Source organism: Octopus bimaculoides, chromosome 16 (assembly GCF_001194135.2).
Source record: "Octopus bimaculoides isolate UCB-OBI-ISO-001 chromosome 16, ASM119413v2, whole genome shotgun sequence".
Lineage (NCBI taxonomy): Eukaryota > Metazoa > Mollusca > Cephalopoda > Octopoda > Octopodidae > Octopus > Octopus bimaculoides.
Genome location: NC_068996.1, coordinates 8,014,642 through 8,026,291, shown reverse-complemented (window position 1 = coordinate 8,026,291; position 11,650 = coordinate 8,014,642). Strand labels below are relative to the sequence as shown.

Below are 11,650 nucleotides of genomic sequence, written 5' to 3'. Positions count from 1 at the left end.
TCCCGCCGAATCACCGAGCAGATATCGCTGTACACTGCGGGGATCCAACCACGGAAGACGGGACCGAAATCGAGTGCCGTGAGAGGCATGAAGTGGATTCGATCCACCATAACCAAATTTAAATTAACATTTCAACAGAACTTTTCTCACGGTGGAACAATGGTTTTTTTTCTGTGAAAGCAGTTTTACATTTTCCAGATTCCTTAGCTAGGCCGAAATAATGTTTTCACCAGTTGACCTTTCTAACTTTTCTTAGACCAAAAAAGCTCGAATTATGATAACAAATACCACAAACTAGATCCATTGTTCTCAACGATATATCTATCCATCTGGATAGTTATAAAAGCAAGAACCCCAAGCAAAAATCAGTTAGTCGGCTCGTGACAACTCAATCAGTTAGTTAATGAATGATAAATCGAGTCAGAGATAGCTACCATCAGTTAGGGAGCGGAACACTAGAATTATGATCCAAAGCAAGGCAGCTAGTAAAGACTAGTCAAAGGGAGAAATGAAATTTAATGTCAGCAATTATGAGACATCTTCCCACGACCTTTCACTAGCTCTAATTCTGTTCTCTTACATCATTCTATCGCTATCTGTGGATTACTGCTAAGAAAACGTGTACACAAAACTATACAAGGAAAATTTACGACATCTAACTTTACATAGCATGCTCTAGGATTTTATCACCTGCCCGTCGAGGCAAGATATATTCAATGTAACGATAAATAAATATTTCCTTAAAACTTCATGCATTGTTCATCTTTCACATTTTACAACATGCCGTTGCAATAAATTTCAACCCTAACAACTGGTGACTCCGAGCGAAAGAATTGCTGCCTTCTGAAGCTACATTACCAACAAATTGTTATATGCCGCTGCACTTTTGCTGACTTCGAACTAAAGAACTACCGTCTTCATATCAACAGTCGCTAAACCAAAGGAATAAAATGACAACCTTCGTCACCACCAAGATGCACCCTCCTTCGACCTGCTACAAAAAGCTCTATACTGCAATCCACGTTACGATGCACTCCACGAAAATGCAACACTGCTGGTGCATAAGGAATTTGCCGACCATGGAAGTCAATAAATGTATCATTTCCACAGCTACGTACCCAGAAACTAACTGGATAAAAATATGGAAGCCCACACGTGCAACTTTTTCGACAGCCATAGACTTGAACTTACTTTGCATGCACCTATTTTTGCATTTCAAATGCTACTTTTTAGCTTACCATGACCAGAAGACTTTCTAACCAAGTTTGTCGGTTTTGCTTCATTCGTTTTATGTTTGCACTGCACACGCATTGTTCACCTGTTTTTATTACATGGTTTCTGTTAAATGTTCTTTTGAATATCTGCAATTTGTTTCTTCGCATGCACCTTTCCTAAGCGCCTGGCCTTGCGCACGCATTTGCATACATTGTTACACACACACCTGTTAACTCTGTCACATTCATGTCCCACACATGCCTTTCTCGCTTGTTTTTCATACTCCCTGCGCCCTTGTAGACACAACTAGTCTCTGTAAGACCCTAGGTCGGTCACGCATACATAGAGAAAGTTGTTTGTTCCTTACAACGTGCCAGCATGCCACACTTTCGCTCCTGCACGATCGAGGCATACCTCATGCACCGACTGCTATATTCAACACTGCCTTAACCACTGGCATATTTAATACTGTACACTGTATTTGTAATCAATGACTAGCATATCTGCTTCAGCCTTACAAGCCCTGTTGCACACATGCATACACACTTCTATTATGCATCTACTACCTTGTTTTGCAACACGTCTGTAACAGCTCAACTCTTTTCCCGGCTCAAAGCACGTCGAATGTTCACATCCTCTGCGCTCATGTTTAGACATAATTTCCCCCTGTTAGACCCCTGTTTGGTCATGAAATTTATAGAGAAAATTATCTGTCTCGCGCATCACTCCAGCATGCTTACTCTGTCGTCCTTGCTAACCTCATCAATTACCCACGACAACAGCACCAGACCCATTTCACTTCGGAAAACCTTCAAGGCATTTCACACACTGCAACCCTGCAAAAAGATCTTTCATATCACGTATTGAGAATACACACACTCGCTCACCTGAGCTTATTTTTCATTGAATTTCGATACGTGCCCCTGCCCTCGTTTATACGCCCTCACTTGCTGTACTGCCCAGTCACTGACTGCACACATTTCGGCACGCAAAGCGACACCGCTATTCGAACTAATCCGAATAGAAAACTCCCGTATACACTTCAACGATCCCCTCTCCTGATTTGCAAAATTTCTCCTCAGCCATGCACTTCTTTCTCTCCTTCAATCGTTCGTTTCCTTTCCTCGGAACCTCCCTAGGGAGAGGAGGGATGTAGTGAAACTTGCAGGCATGAAGTGGAATCGATCCACCATAGCCAAATTTAAATTAACACTGCAACAGAACTTTTCTCACGGTGGAACAATGGTTTTTTTCTGTGACAGCAGTTTTACATTTTCCAGATTTTACATTTTCCTAGGCCGAAATAATGTTTTCACCACTTGACCTTTCTAACCTCTCATAGACCACAAAAGCTCGAATTAAGATAACAAGACCACCAACTAAATCCATTGTTCTCAACGATATGTCTATCCTTCTGGATAGTTATAAAAGCAAGAACCCCAAGCAAAAATCAAGTCGGCTCGTGACAAGACTATCAGTTACTTAATGAATGACAACTCGAGTCAGAGTTAGCTACCATCAGTTAGGGAGCGAAACGCTAGAATCATGATCCAAAGCTGAACGTAAAGACGGACGAAATACCGCTAAGCATTTTGTCTGGCGTGATAATGATTCTGTCAGTTTGCCACTTTAAAAATATTAGTAATAATAGTTGCCATTATGTTTGTTGATCAGACAATAAGATGAAGTAAAAATTAAATGAAACACGATAAAGCTGATCAAAGTTCTCATCGCTACAGACAACTTATCAGCAATGATTAGATCACTGTTTTTCAAAATGACAAGTACCAATGAAAAAAACTTCTCGACCCACGTACATCTTTTATTAATGAGTGCGTGTGTGTGCTTGTGTGTGTGTATTTTCTGTCATACCTACAGAAGTGTGTCCCCTGCCTCCGACTTTGTTTCCTTGTAGCTGTTAGAAAAATGGATTTTTTAATGAAATTTTTTACAAACACTTTTCAGGTAGAGTATATGTAAAAAAAAAAAAAATTTTAATCTGATTGGCGCGCGCATACATATTGACACAATTAATAAATCTTCCAAAATTTCTCGTTTTATTTTGTAGATACATAGAAAATGATGTATGAATCTATCACCTTTCCTTTTTACGTTAAATTCCAGTATAATTGTAGTTTACACCACCTGAAAGGTATTTGTGGAAAATTTCAGAAAAAAAATACCCATTTTTTTCTAAAGTTAGTCGACTTGTGTGGATTGTCCAAAATTTCTTCCCCCACCACCTCCGAAAAAATTGTTCACAATAAATTTCAGTATAATCACAATTTACATTATCCGAAAGAAATCTGAAGAAAATTTCATTAAAAAATACCAATTTTCTTGAAAGTTATGAGACAACAAAGTCGGTGGGGGTCAAACTTGTATAATTATGTCTTTTTTCTTTTCTTTGCAATGATGTCGGACAAGTTTTAATAAGTTTAAAACCATTTTAACTTTATTAAACGTGACAATTATTGAACTTCTTTCTTTTTTCAATTTTCACGTGCATATCCCGGGAAGGGAAGAGGACTGCCCCTCGATCCCTCGGGAAAATGCTGGGTTAACCTGAAATGAAGTAATGTTGATAATGTTAGACGTTCCAAAATATAACACAAGAAGTCGGTGAACACAAGCGATGTGTTTGTCTGTTTGTTTATTGACTCGTAATGTTAGTTGCTTGTACTATTAACTGCGTAGGGTATAGAATGCAACGTGTTGATGACTACTTCATTGTAATGTGACTAGTTGCACAGCTGGTTTGTCTACAAAGAAATCTTACAGCACGATAATTATCATACCAGCGGTCTTCTTCTCTATAGAATCCTTTTATTTGTTGCAGTCATTGGACTACGGCCATACTGAGGCACCGTTTTGAAGGGTTTTTGAGGAACGAATCGATCCTCGACTTCGGTACATTTTTTTTTTTTTAAGCTTAGTGCTTATTCCATCGTTCTGTTTTTCCGAACCGCTAAGTTACGAGGACGCTAACAAAACCGATTGTGAAACGTGGTGGGAGACATCACAAAGACACGCACATATATTATCTGTGTATGTGTGTGTGATAGGCTTTTTTTTATCGTTTCCTTCAATCAAATCCGCTTGCGATGCTTTGGTTGGCCCTCGTCTATAGTAGAAGGCACTTTTTCAAGGTGCCACGCAGTGGACTGAACCCGAAATCATGAGGTTGGGAAGCAAACTACTTACCTCAGAGCCACGCCTGGCCCTGTAAAAGCTGATTAACAGGCTGGGGCCAGATGCAAAATGTAGCAACCTGAATATTCCCTCTAGTTTCTGCGCGTGCACACGCAATTTGCAACCAGTGCACAAAAGACATGTTGTCTAACATAATGTAGCAATTAATAAGTATCGTTAGTGAAAATAATCTCATAACCAACTGTATCAGTCGTAACAAGTTCGCTTTTGACTTTTATAAATCGTCTTTGTGTTCATTTAGAAGAACAGGTTTCCTTGAAGATACTTTTTCTTTTAATTCATTTATTTAGTTATTTTTATCTCTTCCCCTCCCCCCATTTCTCTGCAATTGCTGAGAGACTAATGCTTAAAATGTGTCATTATTCTCATGCTGAAATAAAGTAATTTTTAGGTTTACATTTGCGCAAACATTCAGTATGTACATGCTTTTTGTCATAGAAAAAGATATTTTGTACCGCATAAGAATTTTTACGCCCACAGACAAATGAATTAAAGGAAAACATTGTTCTCTCCTATCATTATTTCAACTGGTGCCAAGGTGCCAAGTCAGATGTCAACTATAGGCTTCGTGTTAACTTGGTCATTAATAATCAGCGCTAAATGTATGATTTATATATGAGTCACAGGTATATATAATGTACACATATTGTGTAAGATGTACTCATAAGTAACTGGACCAGAACACTTTATGATAGAGATAATTCTTTCCCAAAGAGTCCTGCTTTTGAGGAACAATAGTTTTCCATCCCTCCAAATTCGTAGGTCATAAATAACTAACAAGGGTGTGCTGCAAACCACATTAGGCCGCCGCTTTATTGATATGAGATTGCTATAGTCGAAGTTATGTTACGTTTTTGGAAGCGGGGAAAGCCAAATCTAGGCTATGACAACTAACCTTTTTTATCTGTTCTGGCCTGACATTAAGTGTTCATTTATACAGTACTGTTCGAAGGCGTGGGTATGTCGAACAAGGGTATAGGGGTCCAATTTCATCTATGTATTGCTGTCAATAAATAAATACTACATGTCCCAGAGTATTGATTTATCCGGGGGCCTGTAATACTACGAAGACAACCCTGCATCGACATAGTTTTTCATAACATTGTAATAGCTTATTGTAATAGCACAGAATAAATAGTCCATTTCCAAAACGAGTTCATTTCGCATGAAGAGTCGCGAGTCCTGGTAGAAATAAGGAATTTTCCGATTTAGTCAGGAACGTGGTGCGAGTAGGCAGTTTTCAAAGTAATGCACAGTATGAACTTTGTTTCCGCTATACTGTTATTCTAGAGAATCGTTAACTGCGTTATCTCACCATACCAATTAAAAATAAAAAGGAGAAATCAACCCTAGCCTCGAAGTAATATTTGTAGTGTTTGCGTCTAAGTGTTACTAATGTTGTCAAGGAAACAAAAATGATCGATAGCCGGGATCAATTTTCGCTCAGTTTAAATCGAAACTGACAGTGACTTTCTTTCATTCTTTCGAGGACAATAAAAATAAGTACCTGTTACAATAATACTATCGATATAATAACCTATACCGCGCTGGAAAAATGCTTAGCGGTATTTCCCCGCGGTTTTATGTTCAGAGTTCAAACACCGCGGGGGTCGACTTTGTCTTTCATCTTTTGGGGTCGATAAATGAAGTATCAGTTGAGCATTACAAGTCGATGTTATCGACTTATGTCCTCCTCCGAAATTACTGGCCTTGTGCCAAAATTTGACATCGATATAATCACTTATACCTTTTGTCCATTCTATTCTGAATATCACCAAAATTTTCCTCTAAATCACATTCTATCCATTTAAAACAAAAGACACGACAGATCTTAAATAGACTCTATCTGAAAAAAAAAAAGAAAAGAAAGAAAACGGAAAAGGAAGAAGACAACATAGCGACGACTGGAATGTCTTTACAAATCTGCCTGCTCGATCAGAGCTGACCTGGGGCTAAACAACAACAGCAGAAAATAGTGTTGTAATTATAGTAACAGAGTTAGTAGAACTGAAGATAATGGTAAGATAATGGTCCAAGCTGACTGACTTTCTTAAAGTGACATTTGATTGGTCAACTCAAATGTTACGTCACTACTGAGAAATGGCAGCCATGAAACCTGGTGAGTTGGCACATGATTCGAATAGTTTTATAATCTTTTCATTCCATAACTTTTCCTAATTAATTTTCCTCTTTTTAAATTTTTTGTTAGTAAATGAATATTTATTACATCCATTTCATTAATTTTCTTTTTTTTTTTCTTTATGGTGTTGACAATAGAAATGTGTTGATAATTAGAATGTTTTCATTCGGTTGTTTTGTTTTTTTTCTTTTTTTTTTATAAATTTAATATCGCATTTTGCATAGTTTTAGTTGTTTATTTTTTATCGATTCATTGATGGGACACTAAGTATTATTGATCAGTATACAATAGTCCGATTATTTCGTGGGGAGACAGTTATCAAAATTCCTACTCCTTCGGTTTTACTTTTCTTTTTTTTCTTTTCTTCGGATATCATATATATTTATATATATATATATATATATGTATATGTGTGTTTGCGTATGTGTGTGTGTGTGTAGAATTCTTTATTGATCGCCGCATGATAAAACAATAACATACTTTCGAAGACTACAAAGGGATATATATGAGTTTCAGAAAATAAAATTCAGTAACTATTTCCACAGATTACTAAGTCTATATAAGTGCAAGTGTTGCCTTCACATCCCGCGAAGTTCAATTTGGCATTCCATTGGGTCTCCTGCTAAATCTTACAAATACATAACATTCACTTTTGAAGTAATAGCCAGTATTTATAATTTTCTAACTTTATATACAGACACGCATTGGAACAATATACTTGCTTATGTCAACTTCTTAATTGGCCTTAAGCAAGTGTCATTAACGTTGATTATTTATTTTGAATGAAATCACGCATTATCAACTTTTCGCATTATTCAAGTCATTAAAAAGCCATCAACTTTCAGTTACTTAAAAATTTATTTTCAGTTATAATATAATATTAAATATAAAGAGTGTTAAGTTTTCTCTTCGAGATGTTTTAATTTTGAATGTTGAGCGGTTCGAGAAACAATTTATTTCTTTTTCTTACTTTTTTGTTTTGTTGTGTTTTTAATACGTGAAAAACCAACTATTATTTCATAGAAATTTATTCATTTATTCCATGACATTTGTCACGATGGGAAAACACTGAACCCGTGAGATCAATTTTAAATTATTGTATTTATAGATTTTTGTTTTTAAACGCAATGTCCTGATTATAAACACTGTTGAGATAGTGGTGTTATACCTGTGTGTATATATGTACGTATGTGGGTGTGTAATCTTTTATTTGTTTAGGTCATTGGACTGCTGTCATGCTGGGGCATTTCGCCTTGGAGGCTTTAGTCGAATAAATCGACTCAGTACTTATTTTTTTAATGTTATTATTTATTTAGTTATACTCTTTTTCCGAACCACTTCGGAGACGTAAACAAATCGACACCGGTTGTCAAGCGTGTGGGTGGGGCAAATACACACACACACACACACACACACACATGATGGACTTCCACACTGTTTCTTCTAATGAATTCACTCACAAGGCATAAGTCGACCTGGAACTATAGTAGAAGACACTTGCTCAAGATGCTGCATAGCGGACCGGAACTGGAAACCACGTGTTTGCAACGCGTCCAGCCACTCTAGCGATCTGTGGTGCTTTTCTTCACTGCTGAAGTGTGTGTGTGTATATATATATATATATATATATATATGTGTGTGTGTGTGTGTGTGTATACATATGTATATATGTATGGGATCTTTCTGATTTGGCTTAGGGTTAGGGTTTTAGGTTTAGGGTTGGCAAAAATACTCATAACCCTAACCCTAACCCTAACCCTAAAACCCTAAAGCTAAAATCAGTACAAACGCACGAACGATGTCATAAATAACAGTACCGCCGATAGTTGTTGACAAACATCGGCGCTAATTTTATTCAAGGGAAAAGATCCCATTACACCGCTAGAACGTGTTGTTTACATTCCACAGCAGTAATTGTTTTCACCTCAATAGACGTCAGTGATTGGTTGAAATTACCGAAATACGACAATTTTAACACGAAATAACTTTAAAAGGATAACATTTTCTCAATAACACTAAGAGTAAAAGATGTTTTATATGACAGATTCTACCAGTGTCCCAAGTTTGAAAGTGTTTCGTTAAAAAAACAAGTGGCACCCACCAAATCAGAAAGATCCTATGTATGTATATACATATGTATATATATCATCATCATCATCGTTTTACGTCCGCTTTCCATGCTGGCATGGGTTGGACGGTTTGACTGAGGACTGGTTAGCCAGAGGCTGCACCAGGCTCAATCTAATCTGACAAAGTTTCTACAGCTGGATGCCATTCCTAACGCCAACCACTCCGAGAGTGTAGTGGGTGCTTTTTATGTGCCACTGGCACAAGGGCCAGTCAGGCAGTTCTGGCAATGACCATGCTCAAAAGGTGTTTTTATGTGCTATCTGCACGGGAGCCAGTCCGGCAGCACTGGCAACAACCACGCTCAAATGTTTTTCACATGCCACCAGCACATGTGCTGGTAAAGCAACGCTGGAAACGATCACGCTTGAATGGTGCTTTTCACGTCACTGGCATGGGAGCCAATCCGTGGTCCTGGCAACGATCATGCTCGGATGTGCTTTTAATGTTCCACTGGCATGAGTGCCAATCAGGCGGTAGTGTCATCAGTCACGTCAGCAATTTTGATTTGTTTACACTTGCCTCAATAGGTCTTCACAAGCAAAGTTCATTCCCCAATGAATGAGTGGTACTCATAAGTGGGCCGGTTACACCCCACGTTCAGATGTGCTTTTAACGTTCCACTGACACAAGTGCCAATCAGGCAGTACTGTCATCGGCCACGTCAGCAATTTTGATTTTGATTTCACTTGTCTCAGTGTCTTCACAAGCAAGGTATATTGTCCAATGAATGAGGGGTAATCATAAATGGCGGGTTACACCCACTGGCATAGGCTATGAACTATGGTCTCTCTTGGCTTGTTAGGTCTTCTCAAGCACAGCATATCTCCTTAGCTTACACTGGATACATCTTATGGAATTTCTACCTACACCTTTTCTACAGATCGAGCAGGGCCACCTAACTGAAGGGGTGTGTGATGTGTTTGCCTTCCTACTTACTAGAACTTTGGTCTTTGCAACATTGATTCTAAGGCCCTTCAATTCTAAACCTTGCTTCCAGACTTGAAGATTTTTCTCTAGTTCTAGTAGTGATTCTGCTGTGAGGGCCAGATCATTAGTATAGAGGAGTTCCCAGGGGCAACCTGTCTTGAATTCCTCTGTTATTGTCTGGAGGACTATGATGAATAAGAGGGGGCTGAGGGCTGATCCTTGGTGGACTCCTACTTCTACCCAGAATTCTTCACTATACTCATTTCCAATCCTAACCCTACTGACATCTCTGTATAGGGCCTGTACAGCCCTTATTAACCATTCGTCAATCCCCAGTTTCCGGATCGCCCACCAGATAAGGGATTGGGGGAACCTGTCAAAGGCTTTCTCCAAGTCCACAAAAGCCAAATATAGGGGTTTATCTTTAGTTAGGTATTTCTCCTGCAGTTGTCAAACCAGGATTATAGCATCAGTGGTGCTTCTATCTGGCACAAAACCGAACTGCATCTCATCTAAGCGGACTCTCTCCTTAATTAGTTGGGCTATGACCCTCTCTGTGACCTTAATCACCTGATCTATCAGTTTGATACTCCCATAGCTATTTCTATCTAAAGCATCACCTTTACCTTTGTAGCAGTTGATTAGGGTGCTGCTATGCCAGTCATTGGGTATGACTCCATCATGAACTACCTGGTTTACAGTACAGGTGACTAGGCCAAAGCTCACACCACCAGATGTTTTAAGCATCTCAGCGGTGATTCCTGATGGGTTGGGGGCTTTTCCTGGCTTCATATCCTTAATTGCTTTATCTACCAGGGTGCTGTCTATTTGGATAGCTGGTCCCTCTACTGGATCAACATTTGGCAGGCTCTCCTCCTCCCACTCATTCTCCACATTCAACAGTCTTTCAAAATGGCTTCTCCAAGCCTCTTTTCCGAATCATTAAAAACAAGTACACCATCATCCATGCGGACACATTTCTCTCCTGTGACATCACAATTTTCTCTCACACACTGTCTTGCAATCCAGAATACTTCAGCTCTTTGGTCCTCATGTCACTGGACATTGTCAAACTTCTTGGCTATGTATACCTGTCGCTCAGCCTCCCTTTTGGCTATCTGCTATGGTTCCCTGCTACTCCCACCCTTCCAGGATTTCCAGGCCTGTTTCTTTGCTCTGATGGCTTTGTCTACTGTATTATTCCACTATTACATTACTCTAGGTCTGGAAAGGAAGCATCTCTAACTTGCCTTAAACATTCTTATGGAGACCATTTCAACAGCCAAAACTTAAGAAGCAAACTTATTGCCTTGTACAAAGATGCTGAACTAAAAGGAAAATCCATTCAAGATTTACTTTACATTCTGCACAATAGTGAAGCTTTGTGAATTCATATTAACACTACCAGCAACAAGTGCTTTTTGGTTTTTTTCTCTGCATCATCATCATCATCATCATCATTTAATGTCCGCTTTCCATGCTAGCATGGGTTGGACGATTTGACTGAGGACTAGTGAACCAGATGGTTACACCAGACTCCAATCTGATTTGGCAGAGTTTCTACAGCTGGATGTCTTTCCTAACGCCAACCACTCCGAGAACGTAGTGCGTGCTTTTTACGTGCCACCGGCACGAGGGCCAGTCTGGCAGTACTGGCAACACTCAAATGGTGATTTTTGCGTGCCACCTGCACAGGAGTCAGTCCAATTATGTGTTCACGTTCCACCGGCACGAGTGCCAGTTAGGTGAAGCTGGAAACGATCGCGCTCAAATGATGTTTTTTCCATGCCACCGTCACGGAAGCGAGACCGCTGCTCTGGCAGTGATTCCACTCAGATCGTGCTGTTAGCGTTCCACTAGCACGAGTTTGGTTCAGTTTCGATCTCACTTGCCCCAATAGATCTTCACAAGATGTACATTTTTACTTTAATATTGTAACTTTTTTCAAACAGTCTTGCCTATCACTTTTTAGCCTCATGTAAAATATTAATATATATATGTATGTATGTATATATATATATCTAT

At 39.0% G+C, this 11,650-nt stretch overlaps 1 protein-coding gene across 1 annotated transcript in view; it reads left to right on the top strand.

Moving 5' to 3' along the window:
- Positions 1–369: 369 nt before the first annotated feature.
- LOC106869999 (steroid receptor RNA activator 1) overlaps positions 370–11,650 on the top strand; it is a 54,237-nt gene continuing 42,956 nt past the window's right edge. Inside the window, exon 1 of the mRNA XM_014915957.2 lies at positions 370–6,547. Within this exon, the coding sequence (XP_014771443.1) occupies positions 6,529–6,547 (19 nt within the window). The 5' untranslated portion in view covers positions 370–6,528. The remainder of the gene's footprint in view (positions 6,548–11,650) is intronic.